The 20,531-nt window shown below is 43.8% G+C and overlaps 1 protein-coding gene and 1 non-coding gene across 3 annotated transcripts in view; both read right to left on the bottom strand.

Annotated features, from left to right (window-relative positions):
• SYN1 (synapsin I) overlaps window positions 1-19,468 on the bottom strand; it is a 43,739-nt gene extending 24,271 nt beyond the window's left edge. Inside the window, exons 1-5 of one of the 2 annotated variants that reach the window (XM_067723686.1) lie at window positions 18,904-19,468; window positions 7,939-7,996; window positions 7,744-7,835; window positions 5,704-5,860; window positions 5,443-5,532 (exon numbers count right to left, since the gene is read on the bottom strand). In XM_067723686.1, the coding sequence (XP_067579787.1) occupies window positions 5,443-5,532; window positions 5,704-5,860; window positions 7,744-7,835; window positions 7,939-7,996; window positions 18,904-19,280 (774 nt within the window). In that variant the 5' untranslated portion in view covers window positions 19,281-19,468. The remainder of the gene's footprint in view (window positions 1-5,442; window positions 5,533-5,703; window positions 5,861-7,743; window positions 7,836-7,938; window positions 7,997-18,903) is intronic. The other variant, XM_067723687.1, reaches the window with a different exon arrangement.
• On the bottom strand, window positions 5,051-5,157 carry LOC137217706 (U6 spliceosomal RNA). The gene has a single exon (XR_010940208.1). It is a non-coding gene; the product is annotated as a U6 spliceosomal RNA (small nuclear RNA).
• Window positions 19,469-20,531: the final 1,063 nt, after the last annotated feature.

Genomic DNA, 20,531 nt, shown 5'->3' with positions numbered 1-20,531 from the left:
AAAAACACAATAACTGAAATGAAAAATTCATTACAGGGGCTCAACAGTAGATTTGAGCTGGCAGAGGAAAGAATCAGTGAATTTGAAGATAGGCCGACTGAGATTATCCAATCTGAGGAGCAGAAAGAAAACAATAACCAAAATGACTGGAGCCTCAGGGGCCTGTGAAACACCACAAGCATGTCAACACACACATATTGGGAGTCCTAAAAGGAGAGAGAAAAGAGAAAAGTGAAATAAAGAATATTTGAAGGAATAATGGCTGAAAACCTCCCAAATCTGAAGAAAAAGATTAATCTGTACATCCAAGAAGCTCACTGAACTTCAAATAGGATAAACTCATAGAGATCTACATCTAGGCGCATCATAAACAAACCTATAAAAGTGAAAGACAAAGAGAGAATCTTGAAAGTAGTAAGAGAGAAGTGACTTTTCACATACAAAGGATCTTCAGTAGGACTGACAGCTGATTTCTCATCAGAAACCTTGGAGGCCAGAAGGCAGTGGGACAACTTATTCAAAGCACTGAAAGAAAAAGACTGTCAACTAAGAATTCTATATCCTTCAAAACTATATTTCAAAAATGAAGGAAAAGTTAAGACATTCACAGATAAGCAAAAACTTAGATAATCTGTCACTAGCACACTTCTCCTACAAGAAATACTAAGAGAATCCTTCAGGCTGAAATGAAATGACACTAAACAGTAACTCACATACACATGAAGAAATAAAGAGCACCTGTAAAGGTAACTACATAGATAAATATAAAAGACAGTGTGAATGCATTTTTTATTTGTAATGCTTTTTTCCTCCTATCTGATTTAAAAGATAACTGCATCAAGCAATAATTATAAGTCTATATTCATGGGCATATGATGTGTAAAGATGTAATTTGTATGACAATAATAGCACAAAGGCAGAGTGAGGGAATAGAGCTATAAAAAGGCAAAGATTTTTTTAATACTATTGAAATTAAATTGGTTTTAATTAAAATGAGAGTGGTATAAATTAAAATGTTAATTGTAATCCCCAGGGAAACTACAAAGAAAATAATTTTTTAAAAAACATGGAAAAAGAAACAACAAGAGAATTAAAATGGCACACAGGAAAATATCTATTTAACACAAAAGTATGCATTAATGGAGGAATACAGGAACACAAAAGGCATAAGAAATATAGAAAACAAATAGCAAAATTACAAGCATAAATTCTACCTTATCAGTAATTACATTAAGTGTAAATTAATTAAACACTCCAATTAATAGGCAGAGATAGGCAAAATAGATGAAAAACATGACATAATTATATGCTGTCTATAGGAGACACACTTTAGATTCAAAGATACAAATAAGTTGAAGGTAAATGAATGGAAAAAGATTTACCATGCAAATAGTAACCCAAAGAAAGCTGGAATGGCTATACTAACATCAGATAAAATAGACTTTAAAACAAAAATTGTTACTAGAGATAAAAAAGGACATTTTATACTGATAAAAGGGTCATTTCATCAAGAAGATATAACAATTGTCAACATATATGCTAACAACAAAGCCCCAAATACATGAAACAAAAAAAACAGGCAGAACTGAAGGGAAGAAATAGACAGGTCAATAATAATTGTTGGGACTCTCCTGGTGGCACAGTGGTTAAGAATCTGCCTGCCAATACAGGGGACACAGGTTCAATCCCTGGTCCAGGAAGATCCCACGTGCCATGGAGCAACTAAGCTCGTGCACCACGACTACTGAGCCTGCACTCTAGAGCCCATGAGCCACAACTACTAAGCACATGCACTGCAACTACTGAAGCCCGTGTGCCTAGAGCCCGTGTTCTGCAACAAGAGAAGCCACTGCAATGAGAAGCCCACGCACCACAATGAAGAGTAGCTCCCGCTCGCTGCAACTAGAGAAAGCCCATGCACAGCAACAAAGACCCAATGTAGCCAAAAAAAAGCGCAAAAAAACAATAATTGTTGGAGATTTCAATACTTCACTTTAAATAATGGATAAAACAACTAGACAGAGGATAAACAAGGAAAGAGAAGACCCAAACAACACTATAAACCAACTAGACCTAACAGACATCTATAGAACATTCCATCCTACAACAGCAGCATAAATATTCTTCTCAAGTGTACATAGAACATTCTCGAGGACAGACTATATGTTAAGCCACAAAACAAATCTCAATAATGTAAAAGAGCTGAAACATACAAAGTATGTTCTCTGACCACAACTGAATGAAATTAGAAACCAATAACAGAAGGAAATTTGGGAAATTCACAAATATGTGGAAAGTAAACAACACACTCCTAAATAACCAATGGGCCAAAGAAGAACTCACCATGAAAATTAGAAGCTACTTTGAGATGAATGAAAATGAAGACAACATACAAAAATTGCTTAGAGGGAAATTTTAGCTGTAAACATCTACATTTAAAAATAAGAAAGATATCAAATCAATAACCTAATCTTCTTAAGAAACTATACAAAAAACAAAAACAAACACCAGAGAAAGCAGAAGGAAAGAAGTAATAAAGATTAGAGTGGAAATAAATGAAGTTGAGAATAGAAAAACAATAGAGAAAATCAATGAAACCAAAAGTTGGTTCTTTGAGAAGATCAACAAAATAAGTAAACTTTTAGACTAAGATTTTATTTTATTTATTTATTTATTTATTTTTTAAACTAAGATTTTAAAACAGAGAAAACTAATTACTAAAATCAGGAATGAAAGAGACATAACTACTGACCTTAAAGAAATAAAAAGGATTATAAGAGAACACTATGAACAATTCTATGCCAACAAATTAGAAAACCTAGTTGAAATGGACAAATTTCTAGGAAGACACAAACTTCCAAAACTAATTCAAGAAGAAATGGAAAATCTGAATAGACCTACAATAAGTGAAGAGATTGAATTAGTATTTAAAAAAACAAAAGAACTTCCTACAAAGAAATACCCAGGACCAGATGTCTTCACCAGTGAAGTATGCCGAACATTTAAAATAAAATTAACACTAGGGACTTTCCTGGAGGTCCAGTGGTTAAGACTCCATGCTTCCACTGCAGGGGCCGCGGGTTTGATCCCTGGTCAGGGAATTAAGATCCCACATGAGCACGGCACAGCAAAAAAATAAAAAAAATTAAAAAATTAAAAATAAACACTAATCTTTCATTAACTCTTCCTACAAATAGAAGAGGAGGGAACACTGTCCATTTCATTCTATGAGGCTACTATCACCCTGATACCAAAACCAGACAAAGACATCATAAGAAAACTACAGATCAATATCCCTTATGATTATTGATACCATAATTTTCAACAAAATACTAACTGAATCCCATAGCATATAAAAAGGATTATATGTCAGACCAAGTGGGATCTGGCCGAAGAATGCAAGTGTGACTCAATTTGCATGAAAATCAATTAATGTAATACACCATATTCATAGAATAAAGGACAAAAAGCCGTATCATATCAATAAACATAGAAAAAGCATTTGACAGAGTCCAGCATCCTTCCATGATAAAAACACTTCAACAAATAAAGAATAGAAGAGAACTTCATCAACACTTAGGTAGCAGTTAATAAATATCAGATGCACTGTTGTAACCACTTTATGTTCATTAAATAATTTAATTCTCACATTAACTCTGTAAGGCAGGAACTATTATTAGCCATATTTTACAGATGGGAAAACTGAGGCACAGAGCATTTAACTAACATTTCTTATGTTCGGAAGCTAATAAGTTGTGGAGCTAGGATTACAATACAGAAATTCTGACTACAGTGTCCATGTTCTTAACCATAGTCAGCTATACTGTCTCTCAGTGAATGTAAAATAATAATAATGATAAACAAACTTGGTTTCCTAAGAACTAATGATTTGATCTTCATCTGTTAGTAAACTTAATTCATAGTACTGTTGACTTATATCAGTGACCATAATTTGTAATACTTGTAAGAATTTTTAACATTAGTACCAATGTTTATTTAAGTTGGTAAAGCTGGGTCAATATTGATATTTAATTGTAATTTAATTCATAAAACTGGTGATGTTTATTTATATAAGTAAACATAATTTGTAACATTGTAAAAACCTTGTCAAATTAGTTATAAAACTTGATGGCATTGGTAATGGTGATTCAATTTCTTTTTTTTTCCAATTTCTATTTGTAACTAAAACCTGATTCATAACTGTGGTACTCATAACTTATACTAGTAAACATAACTTTAATATTAGTAATTATTTATGATATCAATTGGATGTTAACCATATTAATAATGATTTCTGTTAGTAACTGTAGGATAGCTCAAAACATAGGTACTCATAATTTATATTAGTAATCTTAATTTGTAACATTGGCAGTAATTTGTAACAGTACTTTACAATGTTTGTACTAATAGTTTAATTTCTTTTAGTAATTATAACTTAATTCACAACATAGGCACTAATCATTTATATTGATCTTAATTTGTAACACTGTAATAAACTGTAATCTTAGTTGTAATATTTGATGATATTAGTAATGGTAATACAATTTTTATTATTAAGTATAATATAATTCAAAACAGGGACTTATAATTTATATTAGAGCATAATTTATAATATTGATAATAATTTGTAATAATAGTTATAATCTTCAATGATACTAGTAATAATTACTCAAATTCTATTAGGAACTATAATTTAATTCATAACATTGGCACTCACAATTTTTTATCAGTAACAGTGATTTGTAATACTGGTTATAATTTATAATATTAGTGATTATATTTGTGGTAAAAGTAGCCAACAATCCAATTTTCTATTTGTATACAATCTAATTTTTAACATTGCTACTGATAATTTTTATTGGCAATCCTAATTTGAAACACTATTAACATTTCTATCAGGAGGAATATTTGGTAACGTTAGTAACAATGACTTGATTTGTATATGTAACATAATCTGATGTGCATCATTTTTTTTGTCTTTATTGAATTTGTTACAATATTGCTTCTGTTTTATGTTTTGGTATTTTGGCCGTGAGGCATGTGGGATCTTAGAATTATGGAACGCTTCATGAATTTGCGTGTCATCCTTGCGCAGGGGCCATGCTAATCTTCTCTGTATTGTTCCAATTTTAGTATATGTGCTGCCGAAGTGAGCACCATAATCTGAATCATTACATTAATTCTGTTAATTCACACTAGAAATCAGTTTTTTAATACTGGTGAGAATAGATACTATAACAGGATCAATGATTTAATCACACTTGTAACTACACAGTAAATTCCTGGTAGTAATAAACCGTATCACGAAGCAACGTCACACTCCATGTGCATGTGCCGGCTGCACTCTCTGATAGCATACCACTGGTAATACATCCATTGGCAATACTATTGCAATAGGCATGATGCTTTTCCCTCCAGCTCACTCCCTTTCCCCAGACTCACCATCTCTTTGTGATTGGGGTAGAAGGTCTGATCGATTAGAGGGAATTCCTCTGTCCCCAGTTTCTTGTGCAGTCGAACCATCTGAGCGAACTATGAGAGGCAGGAGAGACGGGTCAGCAAGTCCCTTTACCTGGAGGGAGTCTCCAAGCTGCGACTCCAAGCTTCCAAACTTCCTCTGTTCCCCCAGATCACAGTGGTTTCAAGCTCCCGCATGCATGTATGAGCTGTTCCCTCTGCCAGTAGCACCCTTCTGTCACTTACCACCCAGGGCTTGTCACAGAAGTTGTAGACAGAATGCAAAGAGTTAACGCTGGGGATTCCGGCATACTGCAGCCCAATGACCAAACTGCGGTAGTCTCCATTCCGTGCCATGCTGAAGGCATGCTGGCGGATCAGCACGAAGTCTGGTTTCAGAGACCTGGGGTGGCAAGGGTAGAGTGTAGATGGTCCTCCCAGAAGCTCCCCACCACCTTTAGAATAAAGGTCAAGTCTTGAAATCTCCACAGCTCCTAGAAACTACACAGTGGTTTCTCACCTCAGCCACATACACAAGCTATTCCCTCCACCACATGTGCCCTTCCTACCCTTTCCTCATCTGGTGGCCCTCTTAAGCCTTTCCTGCCTGCTCCTCTCCTCACCAAGGTGAGCTTGCAACTTGCCCGCTCAGCTCTCACAGCTCCCAGTCACAATCTCTCAGACTACTTCTGTCCACGAAGGATGCTGCCCAGAATAAATTCCAGCCTCAGGGCCTCTACATGGGCTTTTCCCTCTGCCTGAAACGCTTCCTCCCTAGATTTCTACATGCCCCACTCCTCCACCTCCTTCAAGTCTTTCCTCAAATGTCTCTCACACTACTGGTCTACCCCCAACCAAACTGCAGACCCTTCCCCAATCCCTTCACCAATCCCTATATCCCTTTGCTGATATTTTTTCTGAGCACTTTGACATTTCCTTCTTTATTTGTTTATTGTGTGTATCCCACAGTAGAATGTAAGCTTCACGAGAGCAGAGGGGTTTTTTTGTTTGTTTTTTTTGCGGTACGCGGTCCTCTCACTGTTGCGGCCTCTCCCGTTGCGGAGCACAGGCTCCGGACGTGCAGGCTCAGCGGCCATGGCTCACGGGCCCAGCCGCTCCGCGGCATGTGGGATCTTCCCAGACTGGGGCACGAACCCGTGTCCCCTGCATCGGCAGGCGGACTCTCAACCACTGCGCCAACAGGGAAGCCCCGAGCAGAGGGTTTTTATTTTGTCTTTTTTGGGGTCTGTTTTGTTCACTGCCAGGACCTCAGTATGTACAACAGCTCCTGGCACACAATAGATACTCAATAAATATTTGTTGAATGTAAAATGCTGAGAGCAGCACCTGGCATGCAGTAGATGCTCAAGAAATGTTTGTTGAATTAATATTTGGTTGGCCAAAAAGTTCGTTTGGATTTTTCTGTAAGATGTTATGGAAGAACACGAACGAACATTTTGGCCAATCCAATAACTGAAAAGTTTGGCTTGTGGTCTTCTGGGATCCTTGGCTCTTCTCCACAAGAGAAGCTATCTCCTTACATTCTGTGCCTAAGTTCTTTTTCTAAAAATTGGAATATAATTGGCAGGTTATATGTCAATTCTTCTATAAGTTTAAGGTGTATAACATGTTGATTTGATACATTTATATATTATAATATGATTGCCATTGTAGCATTAGTTAGTACCTCTACCATGTCACATAATTATTTCTTTTTTCATGGTGGGAATAATTAAGATCTGGTCTTTTAGCAGGTTTGCTGATTATGATACAATATTGTTGTCTGTATCCACCGTACTGTGGATTAGATCTCTAGGATTTATTTATCTATCAGTTGCAAGTTTGTACTCTTAAACAACATCTCTCCTATTCTTCCACCCCACCCACCAGCCTCTGGCAATCACCTTTCTACTCTCTGTCTCTATTAGTTTGGCTCTTTCAGATTCCACATATAAGTGATAGCATACAGTATTCCTCTTTCTCTGTCTGATTTATCTCACTTAGCATAATGTCCTCAAGATCCATCCATGTTGTCACAAATGGCAGGATTTCCTTCTTTCTCATGGCTGAATAACATCCCATTGTGTGTGTGTGTGTGTGTGTGCATGTGTGTGTGTGTACCACTTCTTTATCCATTCATCTGTTGATGGATACTTAGGTTGGCTATTGCAATGTGCCTAAGTTCTTGCTCACAGAAGGATGGGAGGGGAGGTAGGGACTCTCCCTCAGCTCTAAGGGAGCCCTTTTGCCTCCCCCATAATACCAAGGTAACCTTTTTATACTCACCGCACAACCTTCACCCCATTCCGAAGGACTTCCATGTCCACAGAGAATCCACCATTGGCATGAGCCACGAGGTTGAGATCAGAGAATTCAGCCTGGGAAGGAAAAAAAATCAGGGATTCATGCACATCACACAAAAAAGACCACTCAGTTTGCAGTCTGGACAGTTGACCCCCATGTCCACCTGCCCCAACTAACCTGTTCTACTTTAATGTCAATTTCTCCATGGATCTTTTTCCCTTTGAAGTATTTCGCCCTGAAGAGGAAAAGCAGAGCACATCCGTCAATGCTCCAATCTCAGGAAGACGAAACCCAGGCTGGTCCTTTGACCCCTTTGCCCCTCCAGTGCCACTAGAGAAACTATAATGTGATTTATAATTGTTGAAATACTTTGAAAAACCTAACAGTTCTTTGTGAACAATGAAGTCTGTTGTAATCCTTGTGGAGGTATGTAAACGTCAAAGGAGATTGCAAACTATAAAACAAGTTCTTAAAACACAGAGAGCAGGCATTTCCCAAAGTATGGTCTGCTTGTCACACTGCTATCTGAAAAGCTTTGCAAAACAAGGAGTGCTTTGTAAAGTGTAACATACTTTGAAATTGCATGGAGGTTTGTAAATGGTAAAGAACCTTAGGGGGTATATATATATGGAGTGTGCCCAGGTATGTGTCAGCACCTATGTCTGCTTGTGTGGCCTGAAGCATCTCTCTGCTCTCTAGCCCTTTCCCAAGGAAGAACACATTCACCACGTGTGGTTGTGCACTGAGAGGGACACAGCAGCCATGAGTGGGCAGCTGCACTAGAAAAGGAGGAGCAGATTGAAGGGTGCAGGCTGGTGGGGGTTCTACAGAAGCCAGAGTCAGCCATGATGAGGGTGAGGAGGAATGCAGCTGAGGATGAGGGGAAGCCACAGGATCGGAGAGGCGTAGGAACAGCAGTAGATACATCACGAACTGCTAAGTCACTGTCCCTGGGCCCATTCCCATATGGGCTTCTCCCCCAGGCCCAGGATTCCTTCCTGACAGACTTCTCCACAGACAGAAGCTCATCCCCAATCAGGTTTCCCATAGAAGAAGGCTGAGGGGAGGAGCCACTCCTGGGATTGCCTACATGCACACAATCAGGATCTCTGATATACACAGCACAACCGGCCCTAGTGATTTCACTGACATACCCCTAAGACCCCAAGCACAGCTATTTTCTCCTCTCTCTCCCTCTTCCCTCCTACCCCCTACTCCATCACTGACACTGTCCCCTCACAGATGTTAGAAGAGAATCTCTTAGACCTGTGCATTTTTCATTTAGAAAATGATGACGATCATATGATATCGCTTATATGTGGAATCTAAAAAAATAGTACAAATGAACTTATTTACAAAACAGAAATAGACTCACAGATGTAGAAAACAAACTTATGGTTACCAGGGGGAAAGGGGGGAGGGATAAATTGGGAATTTGGGATTGACATATACACGCTACTATATATAAAATAGATAACTAGTAAGGACCTACTGTATAGCACAAGGAACTCTACTCAGTACTCTGTAATGACCTATATGGGAAAAGAATCTAAAAAAGAGTGGATATATGTATATGTAAAACTGATTCACTTTGCTGTACACCTGAAACGAACACAACATTGTAAATCAACTATACTCCAATAAAAATTTTTTTAAAAAAAATTTAAAAATTAGATGAATGGAAAAATAAATAAATAAATAAATAAAAGTGATATACATATATCACTTTTTGACCATATATGTAGTGGATACTGTGGTATATATATATGATATATATATCACTTTTTTAAAAAACTTTTTTAACTTTTTTGACCATAAATGTAGTGGATACTGTGGTGTTCTGCTCAGATCTCCCTTCAGGGTCAATGCACCCTGAATATCAGCTGTTGAAAGATCACAGCTGTGTCCCCTTGGGAATTGTCTTCTGTCACAGGGAACTTCCTTGGCCAAGGTTATACTTACGTACTGGCAGCCCATGGCTGATATGTGGTCTATGAGTGAGTACAAAGGCCAGCCTCTTTGCCTCAATATAGGCTGACTCTGAAGGACCATCCTAGCTCTAGAGCTCCCCCTTAGGATCAGCTGAGGCCTTGGATGCAACCGCATTGGGGACCCACTTCTCCCTCTGCTCAACCTTGCCCTCCTTACATGTGCTGATTCCAAAGGCACTCCCCGATAAGCCTGTGCGTGCAATTCTCTGTCTCAAAAGCTGTTTTCAGAGACCCCAATCTAAAACAGTGGGCCAGAGAAGTCAAACTACAAAGAAGACTCTACTGCCTTTCTGGAGCCGGGCCACCCAGCAGCCAGCAGGCAATAACGAAGCATCATTTGTGGGGGTGGAGCACAATAGTCCCTGATGTGCTGTAGCAACACAAAGCGCCCTGTGACATGTCTGCGCTGTGGTGCAAGCAGGATGCCACTTGAACCATATGATCTGGCAAACCCTATGATACTGGAGATGTCTGTAGTGAGAAAAGATGCAGTGTGGAGTTGATTCTCCTGAGTGGGAGAATTATAGTGCAGGCCTATGGGGTTTTGAAGCAGAAGTAACTTTAACTGATGGTGGACTGTAATGAGATACTAGTGGAAGGGAATGCACTAGCTGGTGAAATATTCCTGGTACTAGAGAGGTGTGAGGGAAATGGTAACCAGACTTGGGTGACTATTCGCTAAACACCCTTGATTAGCTGAAGAAAGATATGACATGCTCAGTGTGAATAATCACCAATTCAAAGCAAAATGTAAAAGGCAGAAGACCTCCTTGGCTGTACTTAAGGAAACCCCAATGTTCTGCAACCAGAGGGCAGACAGAGGAGAAGATCAGACTTAGGACTTAACTGTAAGTGTAGTCGAACTTCAGAGAAGGTTGAATTCTCAGGCCCAGTACATCTCCTATGCCATGCTCAGGGCCCTAAAAGGACAGGAGTGGAGCCCTGAGATTGTGATGGGGATATCTGGGAAGATGCGTGTAACACCTTGAACTTACAGATTCACCTGAACCCACTGGGTCTGCTGGAGTAGCCCATTCCTTGTTAGAATACAGAAACTTCCCTTTGCTTGACAATAATGCAGAGGCCTCGAACGAAGCATGTGTCTTATAAAACAATTCTTACCCCTTTCAGAATCAACTTCCCTTCCCCTCTCGGCAACCAGATCAACAAACAGGGTCAAATCCTAGCACAACCTGACTGGAGAGGTTCTAAGCTTGCAAAGGAAGGAAAGGAATGATACACAGAAGCTGAAGAATCTGGCTAACATGTATCAGCAGGAGCTGGGAAAGCATGCCTGGGACTGGATGCTGAGGACAGTGGACCAAGGGAGTGAAGCATGAACTTGGAGCACTCTCCCAGGACACAGAACTTAAAACCGTGGCAACGACTCCAGGAAATGTTGCTGATACAATTTTGGATGACTTGTGATAGCTTGGAAAAAACAGTGGCCCACACCAAGTGAAGCAGAAATACCAGACTTCCATGGCAGATTGTGGAGGAAAGGATCAAAGGGCTCAGAGGAGCAGATGTGTTAGAGTAGATACACTACTTAAGTCTGGAAGACCAACCAGCTGACTCTATTCTATGGGAGGGCCCAGAGGATATACCCAACTTACAAAGTGAGGAATATGTTGGTGAGAGTGGCACCAGGCATGTTGAGAAGCACAGTGGACATAAGGTCATAAATGAAGTCCTGGCCCAGGTCCTGCTCACAGTGGGTACGTTGGGTCCACAGGTCCACCTAGTGGTCACTTCCCCAGCTCACAAATACATAATTGGAATGGACATATCTGTAGTTTTCAGAACCCCTACACGAGTTCCTTGGCCTGCCGGGGCAGAGCTATGGTAGCAGGGAAGTTCAAATGGATGCCTCGGAAATTATACCCACCTCCCCTGATCAAAACTGTAAATCAAAGACAATATTGTGTCTATCCTAGGGGTGATGGTGGAAATTAGTGCTCCTCTGAAAGAGCTAAAGGACGCAGGGGTGTTAGTCCCATAATATCTCCACTGAATTAACCAGTTTGGGCCCTGAGGAGGCTGGATGGATCCTAAAGAATGTAGACTACTGTGAGCTCAACCAAGTAGTAGCCTTGATTGAAGCTGCTGTACTGGTCATGCTGTCATTGCTGGAGCAAATTAAAGGATCTCAGGTACAGCAGGTGGGCACTGATTTAGTGAATGACTGCTTTTCTATCCTGATCAGAAGAGAGGATCAGAGACATTTCACACTCATATGGGACTGACCACAATATATATTGATGGTCTTGCCATAGGGCTATGTTATCTTTCTCACCCTATGTCATCATATAGTCCAAGAGGACATGGACCACCTGTACATCCCAGAGAATATCACACTGGACTACTATATCGATTACATCATATTGATTGGCCAAGATGAGCAAGAGATGGTTAGCACATTGCCTTGATAAGACACATGCACTCCAGAGGGTGGGAGATAAACCCTGAAAAGACTCAGGGTCCTGCCACATTAGTGCGATTTTTAGGGATTCAGTGGGCCAAGGTATGCCAGGACAGCCCCTCCAAATAATCGCGCAAAGCATTGCATCTTGCACCTTCCACCATGAGGAAGGCCTCTTCAGGTCCAAAGGAGAGGTCTCTTTAGGTTTTGGAGGCAGCGTATTCCACACCTGGAAATGCTGTTCCGATCCATATTTCAGGTGACACGTAAGGCTGCCAGCCCTGAGCAGGTCCAGGCTGTAGTGTGAGCAGTCTTGCCACTCAGGGCATATGATCTGACAGATCCTACAATACTGGATAGTGAGGAAAATGTAGTGTGGAGCTTATGGGATGCCTGAGTGGGAGGCCCCTGGGGTTCTGGAGCAAGGCCATGCCATCTGCAGCAGAGAATTACACCGCTTTTGAGAAACAAATCCTGGTGCAGTACTGGGCCCTGAGAGAGACAGAATGCTTGACCGTGGGGTACCAAGGAACCACGTATCCTGGTGCCTATTATGAGCTGGGTCCTGCCAGGCCCACCAAGTAATGAAGTCAGATGGGCCCAGGAGCCAGGATCGACCCCAGCAGGACCATGCAAGCTGCCTGAGCAAGTAACCCGGATGCCCGTGTCATCCACACTGTTGTGTTAGTGCCTCCCTCAGCTCACTAAGGGAACACCTTACAACCAGCAGATGAAGGAAGAAAAAGCCTAAGCTTGGTTCACAAATGGGTTGGCTTGGTACGTGGGTGGAAGCCAAAAATGGACAGTGACGATGCTATAGCCCCACTCAGAGTGGTCTTGAAAAACAGTGGCAAAGCTCCCAATGGGCAGAGCTTTGGGCTGTGCACCTGGTCATCTATTTTGTGGGGAAAGAGAAGTGACCCAAGATTCGAATACATATTCACTGATGGGCAGTGGTAAATGGCTTGGCTGATTAGACAGAGGCCTTGAATGAACAATATTGGAAGATCAGGAAGAGGAGGTCTGGGACACCGAAATGTGGGTGGACGTACGGGAGTGGAGATGAAACAGAGTGAGGATTGAAGATCTTTGTATTGTGTGTTAACACCCACCAGATAGCATCCACCCTGGAAGTGGCACTAAGCAACCAGGTAGACAGAATGACTCAGCCAAATGACGTCAGCCAGCTTCTAGAATCAGCCAGTGCTGGCAGATGGGCACACGTATGAAGTGGCAAGGGTAACAGAGATAGAGGCAGCATGTGAGGCCTATGGCATTATTGCTGAATGACCAACCTCTGAGCACCAGAGACCAATATTGAGTCCCTGACACAGCACCATCCCTCAAGAAGACCAACCGGCCACTCCACGGCGAACTGACTACACTGGGCTCCTTCCACTCGGGAAAGAGTAATGACTGATTTTGACTGGAATATTCTGTATATGGGTTTGCCCTTCCTGACTACAGGACCTTAGCCAGCATCCCTGTCCAAGGGCTTACATAATATTTGATCCACCAGTATGGGATCCCGCATAACATTGCATCAAACTGAAGGACTCACTTTACAGCAAAGGAGGTGCAAAAGTAAGCCCACGACCATGGAATCAACTGATGACATTATATACCACACCACCCAGAAGCTGCTGGCCTGATAGAGTGAAAGAACAACCTGGTGTAGCCACAGCTAAGACCTAAGCTTGCAGGTGATACCGTGCAGGAATGGGATACCATCCTCCAAAACACAGTGTACACGCTAAATCTGTTGTTTGTGCTGTGCTCTTTAGAGGTAGAATACACCGGTCTGGGGGCTTGGAGGTGAAAGTAGGAGTGGCCCAGCTTACCATCAATTCCAGTGATCCACTTTTGGAATGTGTGCTTCCTGTTCACTCAGGGTTCTGCAAGGTTAGAGGTCCTGGTTTTCCAAGGGGGAACACTGCTACCAGGGGACACAGCAAGAATCCCATTACCTTCTAAGCCTTGACTGCTACCTGGACACTTCAGGCTTCTCATGCCAACGGAACGGAACACGAGTCACTGTCTTGGCAGGGGCACGTGACCCTAATCATCAGGAGGAGATAGGGCTGCTGTTACACAGTGGGGGCAGGGAGGAACACGTTTGGCCCCCAGGTGATCTGCTTGGGCATCTGTCGGTACTCCTTGCTTAACACTGATGGCAAATGGACGAGTACAGCAGCCACAGCCTGAGGGGATGGGGAGCAAGAGCTCAGGGATCCCTCAAGGATGAGGGAATGGATCACTCACCAGATAAGCCACTGAGACCAAGGAGGGGTGCTAGCCGAGGGTGAGGGGAATCTAGAATGTGAGGTAGAGGAAGGAAACAATGCATCATTTACTTATGCCACATTTATCAACTATGGCAGTGGAGGCTGTAGTTTGTCCAACTAACTGTGCTCTTTCAAGTGTCCCCCAGAAAACAAGATCAATTAGAATCCTGGAAACGCTGTTCCCAGATGGGTGAACTTACTTCTAAAAAGCAAGTGAATCTGAGCAGTCCAGGGGGTAGGCTGTGCGCTCCACCCAGATCTTCACACTCCTCCTTCTTGTCACATCTGTCCCCCAGCTTCTGGGAATACCTGCTGCTGAAGGCTCACAGTGCTGTCCGTCCCTGGGAACTGCCCTCTGCAGCAGGGACTCACCTTCCGCAAGATTATGCCTCCTCCCAGAGGGCAGCCTGCAGCCAATGACTGACTGATGCAGGACTACAAAAGCCTGGCCACCCCATCTCAACTGGGACAACTCTGAAGTGTCATCCCAGCTCCAGAGCTCCCCAGATGATCAGCTGGGACAACTGTTGTGAAGCATCAGAGCTCAGCCTTTCCTTCTGCCAAATCCTGCTTCCCCCACTCCTCCCCTGCAACAGGTGTTATTCCCAAGAGCTCTCTCCGATCAATCTGCACACAAATATCAGAGTCTCAGGGTCTGCTTCCAGGAAAGTCTAAGAAAAGAAGCCACAAGAAGAAATATATAACCCACCATATACATATTTACATAATAACCCATCCTATATATGTAATATATATTATATAAGACATATAATGTACAGAAAATTTAATATAGGATGTCTTATATAACATATTGCATATTATATATTATGTGTTACATTACCTAGAATGTGTATAAATATGCATATATTAGAATGAAAGTTTCAGTAAATAATTACCTTTAGTATTTGCAATGGAGTCTGATATTTCCTATTCTATTCCATTTCATGAAGAAAAACATACACATATATATGTATTATATACTATAAACTCATTATATAACAAATGTATTAGAGAATATACATAATATATATGGTATACATTATTGATTACATTTCTTATTGGAGTAACAGTTTCAGTTTCACTAAATATTAATTGTGCTTACTATGTGCAATATACTCTTACTATTTTCATGTATCAATATTATTATTTATCATAGTTCTACTTTCATTTCATGAAGAAAATGAAATGCTGGTCACAAGCCAAGAGGTGACCCACAGCCGAAAAAACACTGGACTAAATTATCTGTAAAAAGAGGTGACAAGTCTCAACTGAGTCTGCAACTTTAAACCACACAGGACTCAAGACCCAGGAAGGAATGAGAGTGGTGAGGTTTGGTGGGAAAGGCATCAGACTGTACTTAGGTGTACAATCCATTACAGAGTTTGCACAACTCCTCCTTTATTCCAGGCTGAAATCCCTAAGCTTGCGTGGTTCTGAATGTCTGCAAGTTGGTGATGCAGAGGTCTCTGTTCCTCACACTGAACCTGGCGTACACAGGCTCTCTCCCTTTGCCCATCCCACCCCACCTATAGCAGACACTAAATAAATGGTTGCTAGGTTGACTGGAAGAAAAGACTGGAGTGGCTGCTGGGATAAAGGAGGGCTTTTGGGATACAGAAGTGGAAGGGAAGAATTGTTCACAGAATTCAGCAGATGCTCAATAAATGCTCGCTAGACAAGTTAGAAGAAAAAAGTGGAAAACACTGGAGTTGTTTGATGGAACAAAGGAAAAGGCAGCAAAGGACCTGCCTGGAGGGTCAAAGTGAAGAAGGGAAGTCAAAAGGAGGGTGGTTACCAATATACAGCAGGGGCTTCATTAAGGTTTGTTGACTTCAATAGAGCAAATTTAGCCAGGAAGATGGCATCTGTGTGAGTGGGTGTTAGTGAAGGAATTACAACACGTGTTCAATAAATGCTTTATGGATTGAGGGAGAAGAGAGTGGAGGAGTCTGCTGCAGGGAGAGGAATGTCGTTGTTTGAACGGGACACAGTAAAAGAGTGATAAATGCTTTTTGGATTAATTGGGGGAAAAGGGCAGTTGGGAAGATGGCTACTATGTGGGGGAGGGAACCTAGCCAGAAAATAGTAGGTACACATCATGAGCTTTCGGTTGTGTCGTGTGAAAGGCAGGATGGAGATTGTCGAAGGGGGAGTTAGGGCTACAGGAGGGGGAGAAGAGGCACTGAATATGGGGTTCTCAGTAGTATACAGTAAGTGTTCATTAAAAGATTGTTGGGGCTGAGTGGAGGAGAAAGTATGGAGAATACAGCTGGTGGTTGGGATTAGAAGGAAAGGGAACTGAGGAGGGTTCATCCTAGTATATAGTAGTGCTTAGTAAATGCCTCCCATACTCCTACACATGGAAAGTATGCAATAAATATCTGTAGAATGAATAAATAGAGAGAGCTCTGAATAGAGCCAAAGGCTTCTGGGTAAGGGCTCCTGGGGAGAGGGGTGACTAACCAGTAAAGAGGTGGTACTCAATAAATTCAGGCTGAAAGAGACCCCTGGAGAGAGAGCTCTTGAGACAAGGGAAGGAACTTCCAAGCTTGGCAAGAGGAAGTTGTGAATGGCTCTTATATAGTAGGTGCTCAGTAAGTGTTTACTGGCTTAAATAGAAAAAAAGGCCCTTTGGGGTATAGACTTAAGATTGGGAGAGGGAATCCTAGCGATACTGAAGGGAGTGGGAAAAGGGTAACCCTTCTAAATTTGGTTCTAGATTTATTGAAGGAAAGGACCCTGGGGAGAGGCTTTATGATTGGCACAGGTTATCCTAGGAGTAAAGAAGGGGAATCTACTTCCTACGCACGACAGGTACTGCATACGTGCTCACTGGACCCACTGGAAGAAAGGCACTTTGGGGAGGAGGTGTGACTATAGAACACACAGAAGGCACTCCATCAATGCTCACAGGAGCTATTAGAAGAAAAGGCCTTTGGGGGAAGGTGATTTAGAATCGAGCACCTGGCAGACAATGACTAAATGCTCACTGGATCCATTAAAAGAAAAGGTCTTTGGGGAAGGGGGGTGGCTAGAGATGGGCATATCATCATTGTATCCATTGGAGGAAAAGTCTTTGGGGGAAGGGGAATGGGGATACAGTAACTTGATTTATGTAAGCTTGATTCTCCATTCTTGGGAGGAAAGGCTTTTATGGAGAAGGCACAGAATCAGGCACACAGTGGGTGTGCCACAGATGCTCCAGGAGTGATTTTTTAAAAAGGTCTTTGGAAAGAAAGATTGAAACGGTGCACGCAGTAAGTGCAGATATATGATCACTATTAATTGGAGGCAAAGACTTTTATGGAGAAGGTCTAAGGTTGGGTCATGCAGATGGTGCTCAATATATACAGACTGAAGCCACTGGAGGAAAAGGCATTGGGAAAAGGGTCTGGGGTGAGGTAAACAGCAGGCACTCAATAATTGCTTGCTGAATACAATGAAGGAAAGAGCCTTTAGAGAAGGCTCACACCTTTAGATCAGGCAGTTGATAAATGCTAAGTGGGTCCACCAAAGGAAAGGTCTTTGAAGAAGTAGCTTGAGAACAGGGGATAAGGGAGGCACTCAAATGAATGCTTTCTAGATCCGTTGTAGGAAAAGGATTTGGAGCAGAGAGTCTGAAGATTAGCCCCACACAGAAGGTTCAAAAATGCTCATAGAACTCATTTGAGGAAAATATGTTTGAGGAAGGGGCTTGGGGTGGGGCATACACCAGGCACTTAATACATGCTTCCTAGATCCTTTGGAGAAATAGGCTCTTAGAGAGGGGGACTGAGTTGGGGCACACAGAAGGCATTCAATAAAGGCTCACAGGATCCATTAAAGGCAACGCTTTGGGCGAGAATCTGGGATGGGATACACAGCAGGCACTCAATCAGTGTTTAGTGAATAGTTTAAAAGGTTTTTGAGGTGAGGGCTGGGTTGCGGGCACATAGCGCACTCTGGATACATGCTCACAAGATCAGAGAAGGCCTTAGGGCAAGGACCGAGGGGGACAAGACACATATCAAGCTCTCAACGAATGTTCACAAAATTCACGTAAGCCAAAGGCCTTGAGGAAGGGCTCCCACTGAGGCACACTCCAGGTACTTGATAAATGCTCACAAGATCCATTAGAGGACAAGACCTTTGGGCACGGGTTCGGGGTGCAGGGCACATCGGGCTCTTGATTGCTCACAGGATATACTGAAGTCAAGGCTTTTGGGAAGGAGGCACACAGCAGGCGCCCGATAACTGCTCCCTGTATAGATCTAGAAGGTCTGGGTGGGGGGAGGGGGGAGGCAAGGGCGGGGCACACATGAAGCGCTTCGCATAATAATTTAAAGGAAAAGGGTTTGGGCGAGGGGGCCAGGCACGGGGCACACAAGCGGCGCTCGATAATTGCTCATGATGGAATGATCTGGGGACCCAGAACCGCGGGGGGACGTCCACAGCAGTGGCTTACCAGTCGGTGTGGGGCTCGTCGATTACCAGCAGCACCCTGGCGGCAGCGCCCCCACGGCCTGCGCCCCCAGAGCCGCCACCCACTTGCTCGCTGAAGGTGGCGGCCGCGGCCGCCGTGGTCTGCTTGACCGCATTGGACAGTGACGAGAAGAAGCCACCGCCCCCAGAGGACCCGGGGCTAGGGGCAGCCGGAGAGGCCACGGGGGCTGCCGATGAGGCCCTCTCAGCAGTGGCGGTCGCAGGACCGGGCGTGGCTCCCGGGCTGGGGGCAGCGGGCGGCGGCGGGGGCGGCTGCGGGCGCTGCAGGTCTGTCATGTACCCATTTGGCAGATTGGCCATGAAGTTGCTGTCCGACAGGCGGCGCCGCAGGTAGTTCATGGCTGCGACGCGGGGCAGGGGGTCCTAGGAGCAGTCTGGTCAGGACCGCGGGGGCGGACCGCGCGGGGCCCAGGAGCACAGCTGTGCTCTCAGGCACGACGCGACTCTTCCGCTGCCCGCTGCAGACTGAGGCAGAGCTGAGTCGCCGCCGCCGCCGCAGCGCGGATGGTCGCGCCCGTGACCCCCTCTTTCGCGCCCCGCGTGGTGCAGTCCGGCTGGGCCGGTGGCGGCGCGGACGCGACCAAGGCGACTGGGAAGGGGAGTTTGCGGAGGAGCGGCGAGTGACGTCAGCGCGCCTTCAGGGCTGGGGTGGCGGTGGCGCGCGCCGGCAGGCGGGGGCGAAGGCACTGTCCGTGGTGCTGAAGGCGTCATTGCGCAAGCGCCACGCCGCATCCTGTCTCCCCTCCCCCGCCTCTGATTGGGGATGCGCAATTTGGGGAGTGGGGGCGGGGTGGGTGTTTGTCCGGAGGGTCCGGGTGGGTGCGTCAGGCATGCCCCCACCCCGCCTCATCCTGGTCTTCACACGCACTCGCAGTCACACACAGGACCCTCCGCAGATACTCGGTTTCCAGTGTTGATATTCACCACAGGAGGCATTTGGCGGGGTGGGAAGACCCGGAGACTCAAAAGTAGAGAAATAACCCCCTCACGGCGAGGGTTGGGGGTCACATGCAGTACTCCGCGAGATCAGTTTCCCACGTCCACATAGGCTCAGCTAGGCAGAGAGATGCATGCGGGGGTGGTGTAGACAGCATCAGACAGGGGGACGTGGACACTTGTGGGGAGTACATACGCTTGCGCTGGGCGAGGGGCTGGAGGCATACAGGGAATGCCACATATGTGGAGAAACATAGACACACACAAAAGTAAGGAAACATACGGAGGCATGTGCAGAGAGAGAACACACCGATCTAGGTATCTATACAGACACACAAGCCCAGGGTAACAGTCATGGACATGCATGCATACATGCATGCAAATATGCCTAAACACGCACACAGGCACCACTCGGACACACGGAGACCCAGGGAAACTCACATGAGCATGCACACCGAGACAAAACACACCCACAGACAATCATGGACAAACCTAGATCTCCACACAGGCACATTTCCTGAAGCTCTAGCCTTGATGTGTGTTCACCTCCCCACCTCACCCCCCTACACGCACACTTGGCCTATAGGTCCCCATCCGTTTGCCCTGGACACAGTCAAAAACCACGATAATAACCATCTGGCATTGTCAGTGCCC

The sequence above is a fragment of the Pseudorca crassidens genome, chromosome X (genome assembly GCF_039906515.1).
Source record: "Pseudorca crassidens isolate mPseCra1 chromosome X, mPseCra1.hap1, whole genome shotgun sequence".
Lineage (NCBI taxonomy): Eukaryota > Metazoa > Chordata > Mammalia > Artiodactyla > Delphinidae > Pseudorca > Pseudorca crassidens.
The sequence above is the reverse complement of the archived record's forward strand: the minus strand, read 5'-3'. Positions and strand labels throughout refer to the sequence as shown.